The following is a 27,231-nucleotide window of genomic DNA, read 5'->3' on the forward strand; positions in this document are numbered from 1 at the left end:
ACCTTCGTATACGGACAGACTTTGGCTTATATTCATGGAACCTTATTCAAATTTCCATACGTCTCTATTAGGATCAACATAATGTTTTGAGGTAAATAAATAACATTGTACGATATCTATTTCTACTCAGAACGTTCGTTTCTTCACTTTCGTCCCAAAATCATTAGTGCAAAAAGTTGATACTAGTTCGAGGTGTAAGGAAATAGAGATTCGTATAAAAACACACTTGCAATAGTACTCATTAATTACTCATTTATGTTAAGGTGCCCTTTGTCCTTGTAAAGGTGTATCTGTGCGATACTAATAAAAGAAAGCCCACAACGACCACTAACTTTACACTTGCAATACACATAGGCAGATCCAGGGCTGAGGGGCCCGGGCCCCCTCTATTGGCGGAGCAAAAAAAAGGAAAGAAAAAAAAGAAAGAAAAAAAAGGAAAAGAGAGGAGAAAAAAGAAGAAGAGGAAGACGAGTGAATAAAAAAATATTGAAATAAGGGGAAAACTAGGAAAATAAAAAGAATCTTTTATGTCACTGGAAAAAATTCTCGCTCGCGCTTCGCGCTCGCATTGCCTGTTAGGTGATTTACATAACTTGTTCAATATTAAACTTAAACACCAAGTTTGGAAGTCAATATAAACAAAACATATTTCACCTTGGAAATCGAGCTTTGATTATTGTTTGTGATTTACAAATTGAAATTTATAGAGAGCTAAGTAAAAATATCCCGTTTCATATCTGACGGTCATAACTTAACTGCTAGCGCTGCATGCTCGCATTTTGACTGGCGAGTTATATTTGTGTCAAAATTGATTACACAACAATCTACTTAAAATCTCCTCTCCCTGACCATGCTGACAGTTTATCTAAACGTATGGCTCGCGATTTGCACTCGCATTAATTCCGCGCCCTCATTATGCATTAATAAATAAGAAATCAATTTGATAATTTAACTTTCCCCTTTGTTTCATCTCGCGCATAGCAAGAGGAGTAGAAAAATAGTCATCATTTTCATATGATGACATGTCCTAAGGATGTCCCGTTCCAATGTCAAAACAAAACAAAATAAAACAAAATAATGACAAATATCAGCCTTTTATTAAGAGCGATTAATATCCACCTCACAATTTTCCTACAAAGTGCTTGAAATACAGAGCTGAAATCCACATTTTTTAGATTGGAATATTAAATATTTTATGCTCGCGCTTCGCGCTCGCTTAGATTTTCATAATAAAAGATGTATTTAGAATGCCTAGATTCTTGGTTTAAATGAAAAACACGTGCGTGCATCTGCTCGCGCTTTGTGCTCGCATTACTAGATCCCCTATTACTCATCTTTTTCATGACTTACAAAACATGAATAGAGTGTCCCGTTTTTAGGTCTAAATCTCAAATTTTTCCGCTCGAATATTGATTAAAATTGTCCATTCTTTATTTAGAAATGTCAAGCTTTTTGTTTTCAGCTAGCGCTTCGCGCTCGCATTATTTGATTGTTAAAATATTCAACTTCTTCATGGCTAAGTGCAAACAGTCCTTACCAAGTAGGGCCTGCCTTTTCGATCTTTTCAAAACGTATATAAAAAATTTATGCTCGCGCTCGAATTATCAATTAAGGAATATCCCCAATTACTCATCCTTTTCATTATTTACAAAACATGAATAGAGTGTTTCGTTTTTGGTCTAAATCTCGAAATTTTCGGCTCGTGCTTCGCGTTTGCATCAATTGTTAAGTTATACACCTATTCTGTCTAAGTTACAAAAAGTGCACAGAATTTCCATTCTTTAGATAAAAGTGTCAAAAATTTTGAACTTGCGCCTGGTGCTGGCATTATTTGATTGTTGAAATGTGTAACGTCTTCATGGCTAACTGCAATCAGTACGTAGGCCTACCTTTTCGATCAGTTCAAAACGTGTATCAGAAATTTATGCTCGCGCTTCGCGCTTGTAGTATAGTTGCGTATACATCTTTTTCAGGATAAACAACATTGCCTAGGATGTCTAAATTTAAGTAAAAAATACATACAATTTCAAAAAAAAATTGTCGCTCTACATATATAAGAATTATGATACTATTTATGTTGATGATTGAATAGATACCCCTTCAAAGAAAGAAAATCATGTTTAAGCGGCCGATCGGGGAAAATATGGCTACCCCCCTATTGGCGAAGACTAAATCCGCCCTTGAAACATCTGACTTGGTAGCTACCTATACTTATTTTCCCCGATCGGCCGCTCAAACATGATTTTCTTTCTTTGAAGGGGTATCTATTCAATCATCAACATAAATAGTATCATAATTCTTATATAATTATATAGAGCGACAATTTTTTTTGAAATTGTATGTATTTTTTCCTTAAATTTAGAAATCCTAGGCAATGTTGTTTATCCTGAAAAAGATGTATACGCAACTATACTACGAGCGCGAAGCGCGAGCATAAATTTTTGATACACATTTTGAACTGATCGAAAAGGTAGGCCTACGTACTGCTTGCAGTTAGCCATGAAGACGTTACACATTCTACAGGTTTCCCGGGATCATCCTTCCCAACCACTCTTTAATTCTCTTCACTTGCTTCCTTTTAAACAGAGAATTACGTTCAATTGATTGTCTACAAAACACTGAATAAACAGGCTCCACAGTATTCAAGTAACTGCTTGAATCTGTATAGACCAACTAGAGCTCTTAGATCGGCCAGTGATCACCTTCGCCTCACATATTCATTAACTCGTACATTAGCTGGTGACAGAACTTTTACGGTGTCGGCTTCAAAATCCTGGAACAACCGGGGGGAACAACCTGCCACTAATAATTAGACAGTCTCCATCATTAGCAATCTTCAAAAAGTCATTAAAACTCATCTCTTTAATACTTTGTAGTTTTTGAAATAGTACATCTTATTCATTGCAAGCGCTTTCGGCCGAATGGGAAAAGCGCAGTACAAATAATAAGTAATAATAATAATAATAATAAAATACTACATACATGTACATCAGACCGGTATTAGAGTATGCATCACCTGTTTGGTCTTCATCCATAACTGCTCGCCAGTCTGATGACATTGAAAGGGTGCAAAAGCGGGTTTGTAGGATCATTCTTGGTGGATATCATTCCTACAGCCGAGCTCTAGACAAGCTCAATCTTGAATCGCTTAGATCCCGCCGAGAGGGTATTCGTTTTTCCTTTTCGCGTGATCTCCTCAGGTCGTCGCGCCATCGTGACTTTCTCCCCCAATCTCGTCAGTCTGTGTCTGGAAGGCAGTGTCGGAACACTCACCTACTACAGGAACCCAAACGTAGGACTGCTATAGGTATTTTCAATCTTGCATTCCATCTGTCGTCCGCCTGCTTAACAATGATATAAAGCCCAATGTCTAATTGTTATCATCCCGAATGACTCTTAATGATGATTTTCGTGAAACTTCTATAGATACATTTCAATGCAAATAATATTCATATAACAATATCTACATGTAATATACTTGCATATAATTGTTGATAGTTGATTCACCTCATAATAATAGTTGATGCACCTCATGACCAAGTTTCATGAACTGTGTCTATACTTTCTTGTGATTTCATTTCAAAAACTTAACCTTCTGCTGTTATGTATAAGAATTGTAAGAGCAATTAAATTCATTTATTAAGTTTAGCATATTTCAGAATGTATCAGTAATACCTTAGTCACATTCACTCTGCGATGGCCGTATACGGCGAGTCGAAAGCAGCCGTTTTATCAATTTTCATTCAAGCCCCCTATATATGTAGCTGGTGAAATAAAAAAAAAGTTAAAACGGCTGTTTTCGACTCACCGTACGGTCGCCGGAGAGCAAATGTGACCAAGATATAAATCTTTGTTAGACACTACATTAAACATTTAACTTTTTTATTTGTGGAATGTACTTAGATAGACAATATAGACTGCTTAGGAATAGGACCTGCCACCAGTGGAAAATCACTATAGGATTAGTTATTTTATTTATCTTGTTAATTTCACTGAGGTCATTCAAGAGTCTTTTAGAATTGAACTGCTCTAGAAAGAAGAAGAATATTCTTTTTAAAGAAATACTAGAAGCTTCCAGAAAAGTGGAAATGTATATATACAAGCTGGCAGTTTCTTCATCATATCAGATCAGAACTCAAAGTTTCACACCAGACTGTATGTCAGAGCATAGATTATTTCCAACTGGAATACAACATTTATCTTCTGTGGAAATATTTGCACGCCATCAATGAACTCCCTGCAGTTAATCTTAGGGAGTAATTATCAGTTCTCATCGAAATCATCAACCGGTTATAATGAACGCTTTTCAACCCATGGATTGATGAAATTGACTGTTAATCATCATCAACATCGTCTTCACAGGCATTTCAACTCGTTACAGTGACTCTTATTATTCATCGTGTTTCAACATCAATTTCATCATCATCAGCATTGTGGACATTCATTTAAGGAACATTTGCCAGCCAACTTGGATATATTATATATCATTTGGAATATACAAATGGAATAATCAGAAATTACACTTCAAGAGATGTAAGATCATTCATCATTTTTGTTTTGTTTAGTGTAATATTGATCTATTTCCTGTAATTAAGAAAAGGAAATCAAATTTTTAAACTAAATTTTTATTTGTATTGGTTGCAGTATCGTAACAATACGAATGTGAATAAGTCGACAATATTTTCTTTGTTTTCAAGGGGGATCCACACTTTAAAAGCTTTGCTTCTGGTGGACCCCCTCATTTCCATTTATGCTCAATTTTATACTGTTTTTGTTTTATGTTTTTCGAAATTACTCGTCTGTAAAACTGTACTTGATTTATATTACTTTGTGTCATGTTTTGAATGGAAATGGAATAAAGAATTGAATAATAATAATAATTATATAGGGTATTTATATTGCGCACAAATCCACCTTGTTAGGTGCTCAAGGCTCAAGAGGTATTCTCTGTTTAAGCATGTATTGGTTAATGCTGAGTAATAGGAGGAATTATTGACCTTTTCAAACTTTTCTAGTTTAAAATCATGAAACATACACATATAAACACAACCAAAAATAAGTTCCCCATTTTTAAGTGCTTGAACTTGATCATGATTGTGTGAAAAGCACGTATCAATGAATGAATACATGACGCACTTAGGTTCAAAGGTAACTGGGAATACCCGGTACTATTTATAGGAAGTTCGAATTGGGTGTGTTTTTGCTATTGTAGTTGAACTTGTATTGCAGTACACAGCAGCAATAGCTTGAAGCCAGCTATATCACTGCGTTCTAACCCAAACTTGACGTTTCAATGCATCAATACTGATATGTTTTATATTCGTTGGAATTTAGATCTCGTGTTTGTTAAAAGATTTAGCGATGGCTGAGAAGTGTGAATCAGAGAAAGCTTCTTCACCGAACCTGATATGTCCATTATGCCTTGATATATTTGTCGAGGCGACAATCCTGACTTCATGTGGACACACATTTTGTAGGCGATGCCTCAAAGAATACGATCTAACCCACCAGGACCTTGATCACATGGTCTGTCCTCTCTGCAGGGAGATCACCAAGTTGTCCGCCAACCGTGTCGATGATCTCCGCCTCAATGTCTCCATCAACGGATGCGTAGACGATTACAACGCCAGGTGTGGAGGAATGAATGCTGTTCTTGAGATGTGCCAGAAATGCACCGCTTGCAAGTCTCAGAAAGACGCTGTGTCATTCTGCAGAACATGTACATTTTATATGTGTGATAAGTGCCTGCATTCTCATCAACAGCTTGTAGTGATCTTTGGAGATCATGAGATGGTATCCATTGATGATGTCATCGAAGGGAAGGTTAGCATTGGTCATTTATTCGAGAAGTGCTCCATCCACAAACCAGAGAACAAGGATATGTTTTGTGAGGATTGTAAGGTCCACGTCTGTCACAAGTGCGTACTTGTTGGTCATAAAGCTCATGAAATCAAGAACCAGGTTGACTTTGAGCAGGAGTTGCGACAGAAGGTAATTTCATTTATTAAATAAATCATAGTGTGGAAAAGAACACTGACTTGAATATTGACACTGAAAATAATATTTATGCCGATGATAAAAAATGATAAGAAAAAACGCCTTGATCGGTGAGGGGTAGGGAGAGGGAAAGAGGAGGAGGAGCGGGAAGAAGGATGGGGAACAAGGCGGCACCTAAAGTTTGGCTCCCATGAATCCTCACCTGTAGAAGAACAATGAAAATGAATAGTGATGATGATGCTGATGATGATGAAGAGAGCTAAAAATGACTTTGAGAAGAATAGGAATGATTATGCATGTAAATAATATAAACAGAAATTGAGGACAATTTCAACCCAGCATAAAGTTGATTTGAATAAAAAGAGGAAATTCCAATAAGCATATAACTGAAAATTTCATCAAAATCGTATGCAGAATAGGAAAGTTATGACATTTTAAAGTTTCGGTTAATTTCACACAACAGTTATTATGCACATCCTGGTCGGTATGCAAATGATGAGACTGATGATGTCATCCATTCGCTTTTTATGTTTGTATTTTATATGAAATATTCAAATTTTATCCTCATTGTCAAGTGAAACAAAGATTAATTCCTCCCTGAACATGTAGAATTAGCATTGTTCAATAATACATGTATACGGTTTAGTCAATAGCTCTATGGTTTAGTCAAGTCGGTCCCTGTGGTTATATCTATAAAAAATGAAATGTTGTATAATTCAAACAATAAAAACAAAAGAAATATTGAGTGAGGGACATCGTCAACTGTCTCATTTGCATGTCACTGAGTTGTGCATATCAATGTTTTGTGAAAAATAAGCGAAACTGTCATTAATTTATCATTTTACAACCGATTTTGATGAAATTTTCAGCGTGATGCTAGTTTGATTTTTTCATATTTATTCAAATTAATTTTTCTGGGGTGGACTTGATCTTTAATATATCTAATGGTATTAAGGATAGAAATGTTAATTTGAAATTTAAGGGGTAATAATTACAAACAATAAGTGACGATAAAAGATATAAAATCAAGTCGCAAACTTTGGATACTATAATGTTGATAAATGTATTAAAACTATTACTCAATGTTTACAAGTGATGTCAATATTTATCGGTACCCTACTAGATCTGCTGGACTTTTCCATTTACCTTGAACACGGAAATTATTTGCGAAGAAACTTGTTGTATCTTCTGGCATGAAACCTTGGAACTCACTTTCACAAGCTTTATGAAATAAGCCTACAATTCATAGCATTAAAGCAATTTCATTAACACCCCTATTATTCAGTCTTCTTATGATATTTTGAGGATTTTCTATTCTTTCTTTTTCTCCCTTCTCCATCCATTGTCTCTTTTCATTATATCTACCTGTGCAGCTTTGTTTTTTGTTTGTTTTCCTTCACTCGTTTTTAGTATTTTGTTTTCTTGTTTTCTTTGTGTTCTTGTACCGTGCTATTACTTCCTGCTCTCGTAATGTTTTATTTCGTGTGTCCTCTTCATTTTATGTCATATCTTGAAATATTATTCAGCCTTGTTTATCGTTTACTTGGGAAGATACGATAAAAAACTAATAATTTAGGATTTGTATCTATTTTCTACAAGAAACATAAGATGATTTGTTTAATATAGATATTTAGATATTTTAAATCTTGTATCAATATGTCTTACTATAAAGGAAACCTTTACTTTGTAATTTTGATGAAATTTAGAAATGAAATAAATTCGCAATCAATCAATCAATCAATCAATCAATCAAACTATCAATCAATCAATCAATCAATTGCCTTGGCCGAGTACAATGTAGTCTAAGGCGCCTGGCTGTACATGAATAGTCCGTGGTTCGATCCCGGCCGCGGCACCTATGCCCCGGCCTGAGCAGGGCATTGAATCTACAAAGCTCTTTTATCCTGCATTTAAATAAATGGAAATGCTATATGCATTATTGGTAGCTTGGTGTGCACTTGTTTGTTTAAAAAAAAATCAATCGATCGATTGATCGATCAATCAAGCAAGCAAGCAATCAATCGATCGATCAATCAATCAATCAATCAATCAATGTTTTGAACCAATGATTAGGTACATTACCAGCAGTGGAAATTATTGCCACATAAGTATTTTGTCATTTATTCCTGGCATTAAAGCCCCAGTCACATATAGACACGGATCAACACGGCAATACCGGCATGATCCGGGGAGGTCCGGGATAGTTTTGCCCCGGATGACTGTAAACACGGCATCAACACGGCAGCTTCACACGGATCTACACGGACCATGCCGGCAGAGCATGTCGCAACACGGACCGACACTAAGCAACACGGACCTACACGTCAGCTACACGGACCAACACGTCAGCAACACGGACCAACACGTCAGCTACAAGGACCAACACGTCAGCTACACGGACCAACACGTCAGCTACACGGACCAACACGTCAGCAACACGGACCAACACGGCAGCTACAAGGACCAACACGTCAGCTACACGGACCAACACGTCAGCTCAAGGACCAACACGGCAGCTATATTGACCAGCACGATGAAAATCTGTTCATAACAATGAGCTGATATTTATTTAATTATTTATCTATTTGTTCATTTTTTTCTCATCCTTGTCGCAACATTATCATGTTGTGTTTAAAAAAGATATCAAAGCTTCCTTAACCAGTAAAAACGCTGTTTTTTTTATACAACACAGTTTACTGTTTTAACAGTAGTTGTTAAGTACTTTAAATCTTGAACGACAAATGTAATTTCGATTTGATTTGATATCACTTCATTGAAATCACAATAAAGGAAAGAAATTTACAAAGTCTATAGAAAACATAATAACAATTAAGATAGGCCCAGGTCATGACGCATAACTGTCGATGCAGGGCAGTAGTATAAAACTTAATGTACAATTTCGATGTAACAGGTACATAACATATACATATAAAATATTTAATAAAAATGAAATGTGAAATAATAATAACAGACAAAGTTGGGGGTAAATATTAGAAAAAAAGAAAAAAAAAATTCATTCATGCACTAAGTTTACAAATATTAGATGGGGGCCAATCTCCAAAGCGTAAGAAAATATCCTGAATCATTTAATCATCCATCTAAATAAATCAAGCATGTTTGTGTCAACTGTTTAACAACTACTGAAAAGTTCATGAAGTAAATAGCGTTGTAAAGATATGATTGGAAAAAAGAACACGGACTGCCAAGGATACTCCTGGCAGCCACACGGAACTACACGGCAGCTACACGGACCTACACGGCAGCAACACGGACCTACACGGTAGCCACACGGACCATCCCGGGTGGCTTTGCCAACCCGGCAGTCTACGGATGACGCCGGATGTTTCTGACAGTCAAAAACTGCCATGTTGGCCTCCCGGATGCGAATTTTTAAACCGTAGGATGGCAACTGAAGAAAAATGAATTATTCATGAATGGTTCGCTTCTTGCAATCACTTAGTCTTTGATTCAAGTGAATAGGAGACCCTTATAAATTTGTCCTCTTAAAATAATTAAAGCAATCTGTTATCATTCTAAATTACCCCTGTTGATTATGAAATTAGTTATTTGTTTTGTTTTTAAAGTAAATTAGTGTTTGTTGATGGAGGAATACTCGGATCTAAAAGCTTCAGGTTAGAAATATGTCTGTATTCATAGACTAAATGTTCAACGTGACGACAATGGTGAATCTCTCCGGTCTCTCTGAGTCACTCTCATCTGTTCATGCTTTGTACATATAATTTCGTTTTCATCTGCATATTATACCTATACTGAAAACGTAAATTTTGAGGGGAAAAGTTTATTTCCTTAAATTGTTCTGTGTCTGGATAATTTTCATTCTCTAATGTATGACACTGCCTAAACGGAATGACATTTCAATTTTTTTAATTTTGTGTAATTCTTCTTAATTGACTAATATAATTAGCACAACACATAAGTTCATTTATCATTACAGTCCATTTGCATGGAAATTTGCTTTCCACCAGCATTACAAACACATGAAAGACAATATACATGATATACAAGCTGTGAGTACATGCACATAAAGACAGACAGCAAATGCAAAAAAGACAACAAAAATATGATTCCACATTAGAGGTCGTGACATGTTGGGAGCTGATTCTCATTTTAACTGTGATCATTATTTATTCTGATAAACAGGAATGTTTTATGTAATTTTCCTTGTACTATTCATTGATATTATTATTATTAGGCCTATCATTTTATTATTTTTTAAATTATTGTTATCCATTAGATGTAACGTACTTTGGTATAGTTGAAGCTATTGTAAGAAGATTATCTCCGCACAAGCTGATTAAACAGGTGAATAGAGTTTGGCAAGAAGTTTTGGCGGAAGCGTGATCTATTAGCGCGTGGAACGTTAATACGGATACCAGATCGATTGAACGAGTATTGGGCATTGAGAGGGTGACTTTGATCTTTCATGATTTTGTTTATTTTAGATAGTACTCTCTGTTCGAACAGACAATCCATGTTAGACAAATCAAGCCCAATCACTCTGTGCCACTCGTCTCACCCGATCTAGTCGAGACCTGTCTTTCATGGTACCGTTTCCATAGTAACAAATCAGATTATACGTTAATATGCTTTGTATGAGGGCCTGATAAAATAAGACAAGAATAGTCTTGTCAATGTGGATATTTTTCATCATTCTCAGAAAATAGATTCGTTGGTTTCCTTTTTTGCATAGAGTTTTAGTTTTCTTTTACCAGTCGGCTAGAGTTGCATTATTGCATATTGCATTTATTGTTTATCTTCAGATCTAACTGCAATTCATATTGATATTATGTTTATGATTTTGAAATTAACACTATCAATTCATTAATTTATCATCTGCCATGCATCATAACATCACATCCACCCCTCCTCCGCCTCTCCCCCTCTTTCTCTCTCAAAGTACACGTTTACTTCTTCAAACTTTCTTTCATCTTAACCATAATTACATGTTACATTATGGTTTGAATATTAATATCCTGTTTATCTTTCACATTGATCATAATTATATATAACATTACAGTTAATATTGCGGTTTATTAAATTGTAACTTTATACTGTATACATCCCTTCACACAACTGACAAAATGGAACATTATGTTTACCGGCCGATCATGAAAGCATAATATTTCTGTTCTCTCTCCTCTCAAAAAATAATCTATATGAACATAGAAAATCAGGGATATGTTCAGCAGCTGTTAACATTTATCCATCACTGTTAAAGGGCAAGTCAATCCCCAAAAAAAAAATGTTATTTGATTAAAAAGAGACAAATCAAACATGCATAACACTAAAAAATCATCAAAATTTGACTGACCGGTAAATATGAAATTTATGACATGCCAAAGGTTCCGCTTAATTTAACAAAACAGTTATAAGCACATCCTAGTCGGTATGCAAATGAGGGACCAATTACATCACCCACTCACTGTTTGTTTGTTTTTTCATTTTATTTTATTTATTTAGCTTTGTGAACACATTGATATTAGCTTAGGTTATAGGGTTGGTCGGAAACATGATTGTACTGTATACCAAATGCTATTACATGTAAATATTAATGTGGTTGTGAAAAGAAATTGATTAACTTAATTGGTATAGAATACAAATAATGGTATACCAAGTTAAAACAATTTCTTCATTAACCAGATTAATGTGATGAAATTAAATGAAACATACATAATGACATAAACTTTCCCTGTCCCACAAAGTTGAAATTATAAAAAAGATGCAGTTATAGTTTCAAGCAATATATAAACAAACATACATGAATATATACACTTTGAAACGGCGCCAGTGACATCAGAACTACATGTAGGCCGTATCATTCCAAAATAGTATTGTTAATTAAAACAGCAAACACAGTCATTTTCTTCTAACAGGATTACCATTATAGGCATACCGTTACTTTAATTCTAATCTTTGTGAAATGTATTTGTTCTTGTCAAATATTATGCATGTTTGTTGTTTTTTTAGTAGTATCATATCACTGATATGAATTACAATTTCAAGATTGAAAGAACCACGGTCAGAAAGACAAACCCAAATAAGTGAATTACACTGCGGAGATTCAAACAATATAAAAAGGCATCAAATTCAAATTATTGTTGATTGACTATTAAAATTTAATATAAATGTTCTGTAGAGCGATCTACTGTACACACGTGCACCCGTGAGCCTTGTGTACAACTGGGATCTAGATCTAACTTTACATACGGCAGCCCTCACCAGTTCTAGCTTCCAACATTAACCCATTGCATGTACCATGTGGGGTTTGATTTATATTAACCCATCCCCTTCATAAAACGTCATGATATCATATAAGTTAGTAGTCAACTGGTTAAGCCTAGAACAATAAAAACTTCAATGGCATCAAAACTTCCCACAAATCAGGCGCGAGTTCAGCTGTGTAACATCGATTTATCCATATAGTCTTTGCTTTCTAGTCCTTAAAAATATTAATTCATATTTCGTGCGGCGAGACATTTCGTAGTAGATCTAGATTAATCTTGGAATAATAACAACAATATTCTTTTTTATTAACCCGTTGCCAACGGGAGCCGGCTATATACGGTTCCCTAAAACTCATTCATGTACGGGAGCCGTATATAGTCGGTTCCCAAAAGCTATTACTTGAATCCATTTGCAGGCCTTAAAAATACAATTTCATACTATGTTTCTGCCTTTTCTGTGTTATAATTACAATGTCCATTAATTAAACTACACATTCCAGAAAGTCATACGTTTTTACCTTTTGTTTCTATAGTTTATAAAGCATTATAAAACGAGTTATGCTTCGATGAGAGTCCAATATTCGCGTACAGTGGGCATTGCCGCGATGAAAGCTTGATTTCAATGATTTTCAGTTTCGCAGGACCACGTATACTCCGTAATCAATAAGAGTGAGGGAAAATAATGGGAGCAGCGAAATGCAACCCAAAACGCACGCAGAGCTGCGTGCGTGCGCTGATATGATCAACGATAGATCGAAAACGATCGACATGATCGATACTATATTAGATTGCTTTCTCTAAATGGGAAAACTTAAATATTAGACCATGTATTGGAGCCCAGAGCCAGTTCTCCACCGGATAGGGGATGGGGTGTTCATGGGAGGGTGGGGGGGGGGGGGGGTAATGACAAGGGCTGAGTTTGTGTTTGAATTTATTTGGGTGAGGAGGCCGAGGTGATGGGTCAAAAATATATATGCTGATGGCTTCAATTCGTTTAGGTTTTATTAATGATTTATTTTTGTATTTGGAAAATTTCTCTTATGTTTTTTATTTGACACTGGAAAAAAATCAATATGTTGGAATTTTCTGTAGAAGTTTCTTCTTGATGCATATATTATAATCAATGTTATTTATAATTATGTATTGGAAGATGTCTGACATTGTGTTTTATTGTAACATTCATGAAAATATTATGTTTCAAAGTTTTATTTGTTACATATATTTTATTTTGTATATGAATTGAAGTTGTCAATAAAAACTACTCAATACAAAAAAAAATTGCTAGTGAGGTTTCAAAATGGCGCCATTGGTAGAATATAGAAAGAAAAAAAATAATGATTTCAGTTTATAACACATCGATTTTTGTTTTCTTCTTTCATTTAGGTGCATTATTTTGCCTCTTGAAAATGGTTGTCATAATATTCAACTTCATGAACTGATCAAGCTAGATCAAACTAGAAGAGAGTACACGACTTTAAGTTGATATCGATTTCTATAATCCTAAACAAAAGTGTATACAGCTGGCTATTGAGAATACCTCGGATCGTACATACACTCTATTTTGTTCTAACGATACGGATGGGGTAATTGATGGAGGCATGGCCCCCTTTCCTTTGAAAATAACAAAAGGGCATCCAGCGAAGATCAATAAAGTTGCCACTTACTAACAATGTAAACGAGTGACTTGAAAGGGAAGGATGTACGGATGGATGAATTCACCCTTTGTCAGTTTGGTTTAACACCAAAGAGTGATAAACACCGTGACATAGGCATAATCATGCTAATGAAGACTAATATGTGTTATTTACGATGTACAAAGTATATGAAGCATGTTTTATCCATATAATCTCATTATATGAATATTCGAAAAATCTAAGGTTTCCCCGATTGATTTTATTCTGACGCATGTTATCGTGGTTTGGTTTGACCTGCATATAAAAAATGTGATGCGATAGGAATCCAGAGCATGGAGTAAATATGCATTCCATGGATATATTATTCGAGAATATAGAGGGAATGAAAAGCAGAATATATTAAAATAAAATATCTATGTTTATGTCTGCAAACAGGCCTATAATGCTTTTCACGGAACAAAATTGATGTAAGCCGGGTAATAAATAAGTAGAGCGCCTTGATCACAATGTTTAGTGGATATTATATGAATTATTAATCATTATCATCATGCGGCTCGTTTTATTTTTTTTAATTGCTTGTTAGAAGGGTGCGAGAAAAACGGCATAAAGCATATTGTGATTCCATATATACGTCCATTCGGTTATTTGTTTAATTTTTAGCCGTACTCCATAGACCATAACAGACGCTCAAGTTGGATAAAGATATGAGATAAAGCAATCAGTACATGAATTAATTAATAAAGACAATTTATTGATTAATTAATTAGAGATAATATGTATCAGTCAATATGAGCTGGAATATGATATTTAGGCAAGCGAGAATGGCCTTTCTATGTATCTCTTTTTAAGCACGCTCTTCCTCTTACAGTTCTCTAATTAACTCGTTATATTTGTATTTTCATCGGAGCTCTTATGGATTGTTGGCTACAAGGAAAAAGGAAGGGGAGAAATACAACATAAGAATTATTTTAATATATCGAAATTCTGTAAAGGTGAATGTACCGGGTGAGAAATTATATACACTTACGACATTTTAGAATTTTACTTTGGCAATGCAGGTTATCATTTTCAGAGTCCTTTTCCATCTTGACGAAATTGTATATTAAAACAAACTGAACGCAGGAAATAATAATTTCCAAAAGGAAAGTTCCTTAAATGTAATCAAATCATATTGTCCGAAAATTTGACAGTGAGTGTGGCGAATCAAATAGGGGGTGGGGGTTAGACGATGGAATATAATTCATATGCACTAGAATTAGAAAAAAGGGGTATAAAATAGTAATGGTGTAACTTGGGTTGCGATTTCATTGCTGACCTCTATTTCCTCCCCCCCCCTTTGCTTGTCAGAAAAAAAGTAAAGAAAAAGTAGCGCATTTATAGTCCCCTCCACCGAGAATTCCTTTAACAAATAGATTACCAGCAAAACCGAAAATGTCTTTCTGGTCACACTCATTTTTTTTTCCATTTTAAATTGTCCAACATATACTTATGTTATTCTTTCTTGCATTTTTCCATGCATTACTAATCATTTGTTGATCATTAAATCCTTTGCACATAAATGTCAAGAAAATAACCACACACGTTCTAAACTAGTGAAATAAACTGAGAATTGAGTAAATCCACAATAAATAAAACGGATTGCAGGGACTTATTGTATATTCTTGGATAATGAAAGAAAGGCAGAATGTCTTGTTTATAATACAAATTTAATTACTAGAATCATGTGATACATAATATTCATTTTTTTACACAAATACATGGCAACGTCTCCTTTGGATTTTGAATTAAGGAAATAATTTGGAGTTTTTTGTTGAACATTTCTAGACGACGTAAAATCTAGACATCATTTGAAATTGATTATGTGCCGAATATGCCGGGCACCTATCCTAAAATAGGTTCTATTTTTATTATGGGTTGGGCTTGGAGGGCCGGGTTTGGACATATTTCTGTGATGACGAGATAATACTAAGAAGGGAAAAAATAGAGAGAGGGCCGGGGGCACGGAACAGGAAATGAAGAAGAGAGGGAGAACATAACCCACTTGTCTGCGCAGTGTTGTAGTAATTTTTTTCGATTAAAAGCGCCTCGTATGAAATAGAACCCTCCCCCCCCTGCGTAAGCTACTGATTGAAAAGAAGGGAAAAAGTAAAGGGAAAATAGAGGAGAGTAGAGGTTGACTAGAGGTAAGGGATTAGAGAGGGTAGAGGGGATGGCATTCAGCGAAACTGATTCTTCTTTCGGGCTGCGCCAAACAAACATGACAATAGCAATAATATTTTTCAATCGAATTAAACTAAATTCTTTTATTCTTTACATGTAAATATTCAAATGTTTACATAATATCAATTCTAACAATTATAAACATTACTATCACCACTAACAATGAAAATAACAAATAAAAGAAAATATAACAATCGGATAATAAAAATAATAATAATGATTTTGACAATAATAACAACAATGATCAAGATTGTGAATATGATAATGATAAGACAAAGAAAAAGATAACATAAAAAAGCAGACGAAACAGAAAAAAAAGATGAACGGAGAAGATGATGGTGATCATGGGGGATGGGGTGGGCTAACTTAAATAATTGGATGATAAATGATAAATAATCTTCAAAATAATTGTCGTATACCATCTTGCAAACTTTTGGATTGGTAAGAACTGCTCCCTATCTAGAAGATTATGATTTCTTGTTCAGAAAATATTACTTGTATGCATATAAAGATATTTTGAAGATTCATGTTTTGGCGGACATACTTTTAAAAAGAAATATCATATTCTTCATTTTTTTCATTTTGCAAGAAGAGAAAAACAGAGAGAGAACAAAATAAAGCAAAATAGGATGACGGGAGTAAAAGAATGAGAATAGGTAAGAGAAGATAAGACGACGAAGAAAAAAAAACGAAAAGGAAGAAGCACAAGCAAAATCATAACAAGAATAAATAGAAGGGAAATAGAAAAAGAAAACTTAGGAGATGGAGGAGGTGTAGGATTGCACAATTATCAGTGAAGAAGAAGGAGGAGGAGAAAAGGAAAAGGGAGCATTATAAAAAAGAAAAAGGAAAAAAGGAGGATTTCATTTGCAAGAGGAAACAAAGCAAGACTATATCAAGGGAGAAGGGGGGGGGGGTCTATAAATAGGAAGTATAAGAACAAAAAGATGAGACAGAGATCGAACAGAAGAAGAAAGGAAATGAGGATGATAAGATAAGAAGAATATCGAAAAAGAAGAATATGAGAAGAAAAGAAATGAGAATAATAATTTTGATAATAATAAGATCGCAAAAGAAGAAAAGGAAGAAGAAAGGAAGGGAGAATGATAATATTATGATAATAGTAATATGCAAAAAGAAGAAGTCCAAGAAGAACTTCAAAACCCACATCACAAACAATACATTCTCAAAGAAGTCACTTTGTGCGGACATAATTATAGTTCTTGAGCGACAGGTGAGCTCTGAACTCCGTGCAGCCAAAACAGGAAATGAACTACGCATGCGCGAAAACTATCGATCGATCAATTCACTCATCGTGGATCGCACACACGCTTTTGTAATCAACGATCCAGCTCGCACGCACGGAACAATGGAGCTGTTCGAACTTGACATGGTCGGCTGATTAATCTCGTTTGGGGTGTTAGAACCTATTCTACTATGCCGTCGCGAACGGGTTAATATGAGGAAAGAATATAATTCAAGATGAAAGAACTGTCATAACATAATCAGCATTTAAACGATCACAATAAACACGGCCTCTATTACAGACTAGTGTATTGAGGGAGGCGGATTGCGAAGCGAATTGCTCATGAATAATTCACGATTCTTCAGTGGCCGTCCTACGGTTTAAAAATCCGCAGGATATCCTGTTCAAGGACCAACACGGACCACCCCGGATCAGATCCGGGATGGTCCGGGGTCTATATGTGACTGGGGCTTTACCTAAAGGTGAATCTCAGGATCGCTTGATTTTTTTTAAAAGCTATAGAAACAGGGGTGCTTGGGAGTGCTTTGGGGCCTTGTTTGGCTATGTTTCATTTGAGCATGTGCCTTTGTTTACTTGTATTGTTTTTGTCGGGGATATAGCCTCAGCGGAAGCAATGCGGGTGGGGTAGTGGTGCGTGTTTGGGTGGGGTGCGGCCGAGCAGGGTCCCGAGGCGTTCCTATAGTCCCCTTGTTTATTAACAGGAAAAAATATACTGGCTTAGTAGGTATAAGTTTGAAATTAAACTTAATAATGCGGTATATGCTGACTGAATTTTATTTACAGCTATTTCTTTATATTTAATAAGACAAAGAAAAAGTCAAGAAGGGGTAGATTTTTATTATTGGAAATACTACAGCAACCTGTAGAGAAGGGTGAGCTGTGATGGAGTGCTGATTTGGAGAGGTCGTATAGATGGGATTCCTTCCCTTCTTTTTTACCTGCAGGTATTACGAGCAACTTATTTAGGATTCTTAGAGATAATGTTCTACAAGGAAGGGATAACAATATTCGATTTGATCGACACTCATTTTTGTTTTGAACAATGGCGCAATAAATTAGAGTTTATCATTCGATTATGTACTGCAGTTACACTCGGAAATCTAATCCTCACTCTCTCTATAAATAGCGTAGTGAAAATCTTAGTTTTTATACAAAAAAATGGTGGAATGATCTTTTTAGATTTTCTTTATGAATAGATGTTTAAATTGTAATTTTGTTTCCTTAAATGTTAGAGGAATAAGAGAGTGCGCGAAAAGGGGACGAATATTTTCATGGTGTAAAGAGAAAGGGGATGTAATTTTTTTTTTACAGGAGACGTATAGTACAAAAGAAGTAGAGGATAGATGGAGTTCTGGGTGGGATGGGTCATGTTACTATAGCCATGGATCAAATAACAGCAAAGGAGTACTCATTCTTATCAAAATTTCGCTAGACTTTAAACTTATAAATATAAAACAAGATGACGAAGGGCGATACATACTCATTGATTGTGAAATCCAAGGACATAGGATGGTCCTTTGTAATGTATACTTACCGACGAGGGATAAAGAAAATCATCAAATAAGATTGTTAAAGGATATGATTATAAAATTGAAAAAAAAATAATAGTTGTAACAAACCTGTTTTAATGGGAGGAAATTTTAATATTATTATGAATTCTGAATTAGATTTTATAATGGAACAGTGAAACAAAAATTACATGACAAGGTTAGTAAAGAAGGAGAAAATTTTATGGAGGAACTACAATTGATAGACATATGGAGGGAGAGAAATCCATTGAAAAGACAATTTACCTTCACTAAAATAATCCATTTATGCAAAGCAGATTAGATCATTGGCTAATATCAGATGATTTGGTAAATGTTGTTATTAGGTGCAAAATTTTACCATCTATAGCTCCTGACCATTCAGCTATATTTTTGTTCTTGTATGATAAAACTGATAAGGAAATGCGTAAAAAGAATGGTTCTTATTGGAAATTTAATAATAGCCTTTGTGGCAATGTAGAATATGTGAAAAGAATGAAAATAGAAATACTTACATTAAAGGAGAAAATAAAATCAGAAGTTAAAGATAGAAGAGTTGTATGGGATTATTTGAAAATGAAAACAATGTCTTTCACAAGAACTTTTTCGAAAAAACTGGCGAATAAAAAAAAAAAATCTCTCGAAAAGGAATTGGAATGTTTAGAAAATATAGTTGCGTAAATTCAGTATATGAAGAATTAATTAAAAAGAGAGAATAGAAAAGTAAAGAACTTGCAGACAGTTACGATTACATTAATGATAATATTAAAATTCTGTCTCGCGCGACATGGTACGAAAGTGGAGAAAGGGATACAAGGTGCTTTAGTCAACTATTACAATCAAACAAAAAGAAAAGTACTATAACAAAATTAGTTAAGGTTAACGGAGAAATTACTGAAAATGAGAAAGAAGTTTTAAATGGAATTAAATCATTTTATACCCACCTTTATGCCAGGGAATACACGGAAGATTTTAGGGATTTCTTTAAAAATGTACCAACGTTATCATCTGAAGATTCTGAAAGCTGTGAAGGGGATATACTGGAAGAGGAGTGTATTTCGGTACTGAAAGAAATGAAGCAAAATAAATCCCCTGGAAACGATGGGTTAACAGTTGAATTTTATAGTACATTTTGGGCTGAAATAAAGGATGTATTGATTGGGGCATTCAATGAAGCTTTTGTTCTTGGAGAACTTTCTGCATCACAAAAACAAGCAATTATTATTTTATTAGCTAAAGAAGGGAAAGACCCACATTACGTAAAGAATTATAGACCAATCTCGTTATTGCATACAGATTATAAGATCATATCCAAAGTTTTAGCAAAACGAATTATATTAAAGAGGTTTTGGAGAGTGTACTGTTAGCAGATCAAATAGGATTTATTAAAAACAGGAATATAGGAGAAGCTATCAGATTAATTGATGATATGCTTTTTCATACGTTATATAATAATATCCCTGGGTACATGATAGCAATTGATTTAGAAAAAGCCTTTGATTCGATATCCCACAATTTTTTACATCAAACATTAGGTTCATTCGGTCTTGGCCAGCAGTTTCGCAAATGGGTCAAAATATTATATACAAATAGCCAAAGTTGTATTTTTAATGGGGGAGATTCTACAAGCTATTTCCATGTTGAAAGAGGGGTAAGGCAGGGAGATCCGCTTTCACCATATCTTTTCATTTTATGCATAGGAGTATTAGCGCATAATATAAGATATAATAATGATGTTAAAGGAATTTCCTTTGGAAAGGAAGAAGTAAAACAGGTTATGTATGCAGATGATATGTCTATATTTGTCCGAGATCTAGATTCAGTAAAAACAGTAATAGAAATTTTAAACAAAATCAGAAAAGTGTCAGGACTTAAAGTTAATAGCGATAAGACGAAGGTTTTATTATTAGGTTCCTCCCAAGGAAATCATATGATTTATCTTTTGGCCAAAAGGTGGATTTCATAAAGATTCTCGGTGTATTTTTTTCTTTAGATGTAGAAGTAAAAGAAAGATTGAATTATAAAGAAATATTAAGTAAAATAAAGAAGTTGTTAAACTGGTGGAAGCAAAGAGATTTAACTTTGATGGGCAAAATACAACTATTAAAGCAGTTTATCTTTTCAAAATTCATATATGTGGCATCTCTTACACCAATCCCAGGATGGGTTTATATTGAGCTTGATCAGTTGGCTTTTACTTTTTTGTGGGGTGGCAGAAATAAGATTAACAAAAGAACGATGTATTTAGATTATCATCAAGGTGGCTTGAAAATGATGAATTTTCAATGGTTAATAAAGGCACAGAGAGTTATATGGATTAAAAGACTAAAAGAAAATAGTGCAATGAAATGGAAACAATATTACAATTATGCCACAAAACATCTGGGAGGAAATTTTATATTTTCATGTGATTACTTGCTTGGATTGTTGGAGATAGCATTTCCGCTATTTTATATAGATTTATTAGAAGTATGGATAGAGACGAAGGATTTTCGTTTAAAATCTGAAACATTTAAAGGAAACGAGATATTTTTTAACAATAAATTTGTACGAATTGAAGGGAAATGCATATTTAACCAAAAAATATATGAAAAAATATTTACAGATTGAAACATATTATGGATTATGATGGAAACTTAAGGCCATTTTCGTACTTCCTAAGACAGGGTTTAAACATAAATGATTTTCATTTGATAGAGTCAATTTATAAAACTTTTCCAGTCAGCTGGAAACGAAATATGAAAATAGATAGCAAAGAGGCTTCTCTTAGGGAAGAAATATCATTTATATCTGAAAAAAGAATTTTGTCAATAGAGGAGTTAGTATCTAAAAACGTTTATGCAAATTTTATGAAATGTAACTTCTCAATACCTGATGTTTTCGAAAGATTAAAAAACAAGTATAGTTTCTCTTATGAAAAGATTGAACTTATTTTTATGAGACCAAGACAATGTACTCTGAACAGTAGATTAAAAGAATTTCAGTTTAAAATGTTGCACGGCATTGCTTATACAAATCATCACTTGTTCCGTTTTAAAATCTCACAAAATAACCTCAGTTGTTATTGTAAAAAGAGGAGGAAACATATCGCCATCTTTTTTTGGAATGTGAATATGCTTGTCTGGTTTGGGATAATTGTAAGGTGTTTGGTTTTATTTCTACGGGTAATTTAAGCTGGGAGGAAATTCTTGTGGGTGTAGAATTAAAGGACGAAGGAAAAGATCGCTTAATCAATCACTTTTTAATCTTTGTTAAATATTTAATCTTCAAAGGGAGGGAAAAGGGTACACTTATAACCACAGATGAAATTAAAAGGAAATTTAAAGAAGAAGAATGGGAAGAAAGAAGGCTGGCGCTAGGTAGAGGTAAGATGTCTCTTCATTTAAGGAAATGGGAAAATCTCAATTAGAAAAATAAATAGGGAGGGTGAGGCATGTTACAACCGATAATGTCGCACCAACGCATAATGTCGCAGCAACGCATAATGTCGCAATCTGCGACATTATGCCAAGAGCGTCCGACGCATAATGTCGTAGTCAACGCATAATGTCGTAGTTTTTCTAACGCATAATGTCACATGTCGCAACGCATAATGTCGCAGCAAATCATCAACGCATAATGTCACATGTCGCAACGCATAATGTCACAGCGGTATTTTCTTCAGGACTCGAGCTACAGATAAGATATAAAACATGCTTTTACTTAGTATTTTGAGACACGAAAAAGAGAATGAAATTATTTTGAAATCAGGATTACTCTTTGTATGGATATTTGTCGCTTTATTACCATTTCGTCAACTGCCTTTTCCCCACTATCACATGGTCTGATATCATTTCGTCTATCATTAGTTAGTCAACTATCAACATAGTCCAATAACCATTTCGTCTAATTACCATCTCGTCTAATAGCCAGTTGGTCTAATAGCCGTTGTGTTTATTATCATTTAGTCTAATTGTATTTTTTTCAGTTGGTCCAATATCCATTTTGTCCGATATCATTACGTCTATTACCTTTTGGTCTAATAGCCAATTGGTCTAATAACCACTTGGTGTACTCTCATTTTCGTCCATGTTCCATTTGGTCTAACTTCAGTTGGTTCGCTATGACAATTCCCCCTGAGGACAATTATCCCCAAACAAACAAAAAAACGGGGTCTTGGAACGGATCGCTAGCGTGTCAGTGCTGATGCATCCCTGTGGAACGGACATGCGTGCATGATGTAGCTAGCCCGGCTGCACGTCCGCCGGGTGCGCTCGCGCAGAGGTGATCGTCGGACAGCGCTCTGCGGCCGCATTTCACCAAAATTGCAGCTCATTGTAGCAGATCAATGCGACCGGAACGGCGAAACGAAAAATATGACAAGCCTTGGAGCGGCTTTCTTTGTTCTTTTTCTCAATAAGACAAAGATGCTATGCCTCGGAACAGAAACCTGAGTGTAAAAATGGGGGTTCCCTCTGCGGCACATTATTATATACTGAGTGCCCCCCCCCCCCGGGCGTGAACCATTATAATGGTCTGGGTCGGTGGCACAGGTTTTCAATATATTTTCTATTTTATCTTAATATGTTAATAACTTTCTCTCTTATATCGCTCCCTCTCCTCTTTCCTCTCTCCCTCTCTCTCATTTTCTTCTTTTTCATTTTTTCTTCCTTTTCCGACTTTTTTCTTTTTTTTTGTTTAGCAATGCCTTCTGCATCATGAAAAATGGGAATGGGGCCTTGCGCTATATAGCTACGCATATGTACATCAGAAAATGTGTAAACTGGCCCACATAAAACATTCATGAAAAGACACGATTAGACATAATAATCACAAATGCCTAATTTCTCTGATTCAAACTGATCTGATTTTTTCTTGATTCATTTGAGGTTTAATTTTCATTAAAAAGACACCTTCACAGGTAGAAATATTGAAAGTCGGTAACGCAACCATCAACACTACTATTGACAAGAAGAACCTATAAACCTGTTATTTTAAAACAATTCATCTAACAAGAAGCTAAGAATTATGAAACAATTGGTGCACATTCCAGATTAAGATGTAGCTTTAGTTTTAATACAGTAAGCAAAAAAATATGCAAAGATAATATACACGAGAACGCCTTGTAATTTCACTATTTAGGCCCCAACTCTGTGCACTCCCTTTGTCTAGGGGGTTATTGTCCCCGGGGCAGGGTAATTGTTCCCGTTGGTAATTGTCCTCGGGGGGGGGGGGTTAATTTTCATAAGGGGTAATTGTCCGGGGTAATTGTCATCGGGGGTAGTTGTTCAGGAGGTAATTGTCCGGGGGTAGTTGTCCAGGGGGTAATTGTCCAGGGGGTAATTGTCCGGGGGGAAATTGCCCTAGAACCAATGATTGGACCTATTGATGATTGGACCCGTGGCAACGATACCAAATGAGTATTAGCCGAAATGGATTTAGACAAAGTGATAGCGAACCAACTGAAGTTAGACCAAATGGAACATGGACGAAAATGAGAGTACACCAAGTGGTAATTAGACCACTTGGCATTAGACCAAAAGGTTATAGACGTAATGATATTGGAAAAAAATGAATATTGGACCAACTGAAAAAAATACAATTAGACTAAATGATAATAAACACAACGCCTATTAGACCAACTGGCTATTAGACGAGATGGTAATTAGACGAAATGGTTATTGGACTATGTTGATAGTTGACTAACTAATGGTAGACGAAATGATATCAGACCATGCAATAGTGGGGAAAAGGCAGTAGACGAAATGGTAATAAAGCGACAAATATCCATACAAAGAGTAATCCTGATTTCAAAATAATTTCATTCTCTTTTTCGTGTCTCAAAATACTAAGTAAATGCATGTTTTATATCTTATCTGTAGCTCGAGTCCTGAAGAAAATACCGCTGTGACATTATGCGTTGCGACATGCGACATTATGCGTTGATGATTTGCTGCGACATTATGCGTTGCGACATGTGACATTATGCGTTAGAAAAGCTACGACATTATGCGTTGACTACGACATTATGCGTCGGACGCTCTTGGCATAATGTCGCAGATTGCGACATTATGCGTTGGTGCGACATTATCGGTTGTAACAAGGCAAAGGTATGCATGTACATACGAGAGATAAAGCCACAAAACAAAATAAATAAAAACACAGAAAAAAAATACGGAGAATTGGAGACCTTCCATGTAGAGTATATAGGCATAAAGGGGAGAATGCTCCTAACCTGGGGACGGAAGGGGGGGGGGGGGTTAGAAGTGGAACAACATTTTTATCTTTTTTCTCTCTCTCATCATGTCATATATTTTGTTAATATTTCATTTTGTAATTACTGAAACGCATTCGTATTAATTTCTAGTATTTTCAAAGTTTTGATGTATAATTTGTATAATTATATTGTCATGGATTTATTGTTTAATTTATAATTATGTTTCAAATAGTTTGTACAAATTGTTTATAGAATGTGATTGTGTATTTTGATTTGAGAGAATATAATAAAACATCCTTAAAAAATCAATCAATCAATCAATCAATCAACCAATCAGTCAGTCAGTCAACCAATCAGTCAATTAAAAAATGTATTGTATCTGATAATCAGCTTATTTAACGTACCATCATCAATATTGTTAATATTCGTGCATAATGCATTTCTTCCTATTATTTTTGTTGAATGTCAGCGACGATTTTCTTTATAGTTATTGTAAAATGGCATGAAATTATGGGGTTAGTTTTACTGATTATCGCATGTTATTCTGCAGTAGTTATTTTTTAAAATAATTTGTTATTTTCACATTAAAGGAATATTTGCACATCTAAATCGTTGTTTTTACTTTTCAAACTTTCATTCCTTAGGTGGAAGACCTTGCTCAACGCTGTGCTGACAAGAAAACAGAGCTCGAAAAGAACATTCAAAACATAGAAATACAACGTCATGAGGTACACACTGTAGTGCAGACACTACTAGATGATGTCAGACGATCCTACACCATCAAGTCCAAGGAGCTTGAAGAAAATCTTCGAAATCTCACCGACCAAATAAATGCCTTAAAGCATAGTTTTGATGACGACCTCGACGTCTTGAAGTCAAAAGATCGTAAGAGGATCAAGAGTATTTGTAGTTCAGTTACTTTGGTAGATAATGACAGACTGGGTCATCTTGAGACAGACACTCTATCTGCTCACATCTTGCTCTGTGAGGAACTAGATACAATGCTAAAGGAGGTTACCGATCACACTTCTGCGTCAGCAATTACGAAGAAAGCAAAGGGGAGGAGGTTCAAGCCAGCAGATGATATTCGTCTCGACCTCGGGAGCATCGCAGGATCAGATCCCAAGGTACAAGTCATTCAGTGTGTTGATCTACGGTCATATATGTACGGAATGACACGGTACTCACATAACAGTGTGGGTATCGTATATGGGTTGTGTGAACAAGGTATTGATATAATTGACTCAAATGGTGGTAAGCAGCAGTATAGTAACATACCCAATGACAGGAAATATAATGATCTTGTCTATCAACAAGACGGATCTTTATGCGTATCGCTATACGGTACTAAAGAAGCCTACATATACTCCCCCCTTGGCTCCAGGAAGGCAACAATCCACGTGAGAGACGGTACTAATGCTCTCAATGTTAACAGAAGTCAAGCAGATGAAATCATCATTTCTAACGATGACAACCAAGTCTATATCTATGACCCGACAGGATCCACTCTTAAACACACTATTCAAACAAAGCACGAGACTTGGCAGGCATCAACCACCAGGACGGGTTTGATCGTCACGAGGTCATGTTGGGACGATCCAAACATGGTGACGGTCTATGACAGGGATGGGAATGCTGGTGAGTCTCTACAAGCTCCATGGGAGGTCTACCTATGTGCTGCCGTGGATGAGCAGGACAGGGTGTATGTAGCGAGTGTTGATACGAAGAATAGTAGCGTCGTGATCAGACTATATGATCTTGATGGTCTGAACCTGAAGGAAAGAGTTGAGTTCACTGCTCTTAATATGACATTGGGTTCGGGTTTGGGTTACTTGGTTTCCCTCTCCACAGACATGCTCGCCTTTGCTTGTTACAAGAAGTTATATTTCATCAAGGTATCACTGTAATCCACGTTATATCACACCATGTAGTATGGAAACTGACGTGCTTTCACCCTACTACAAATTTACTTTAACACATGTCGATATTCAATACTACATGTACATTACTTACCATGTGATATCTACATCCAATGACAAAATCAGTTAATGTGATATTATAGATACAATACAATTTACTTCGTAGAAAATATATTTATTGGAAAAAAGAACATGTGTCGCAATATAAGAAGAAATTTTAGAATTTA

At 35.2% G+C, this 27,231-nt stretch overlaps 1 protein-coding gene across 1 annotated transcript; it reads left to right on the plus strand.

Moving 5' to 3' along the window:
* The first annotated feature begins 5,361 nt into the window (after positions 1–5,361).
* On the plus strand, positions 5,362–26,992 carry LOC121427320 (tripartite motif-containing protein 45-like). The gene is made up of 2 exons (XM_041623659.1): positions 5,362–5,991; positions 25,730–26,992. The coding sequence occupies exons 1-2, from the start codon at positions 5,362–5,364 to the stop codon at positions 26,990–26,992; spliced, it is 1,893 nt and encodes a 630-aa protein (XP_041479593.1).
* The last annotated feature ends 239 nt before the right edge of the window (positions 26,993–27,231 follow it).

Source organism: Lytechinus variegatus, chromosome 14 (assembly GCF_018143015.1).
Source record: "Lytechinus variegatus isolate NC3 chromosome 14, Lvar_3.0, whole genome shotgun sequence".
In the NCBI taxonomy this organism is placed as follows: domain Eukaryota; kingdom Metazoa; phylum Echinodermata; class Echinoidea; order Temnopleuroida; family Toxopneustidae; genus Lytechinus; species Lytechinus variegatus.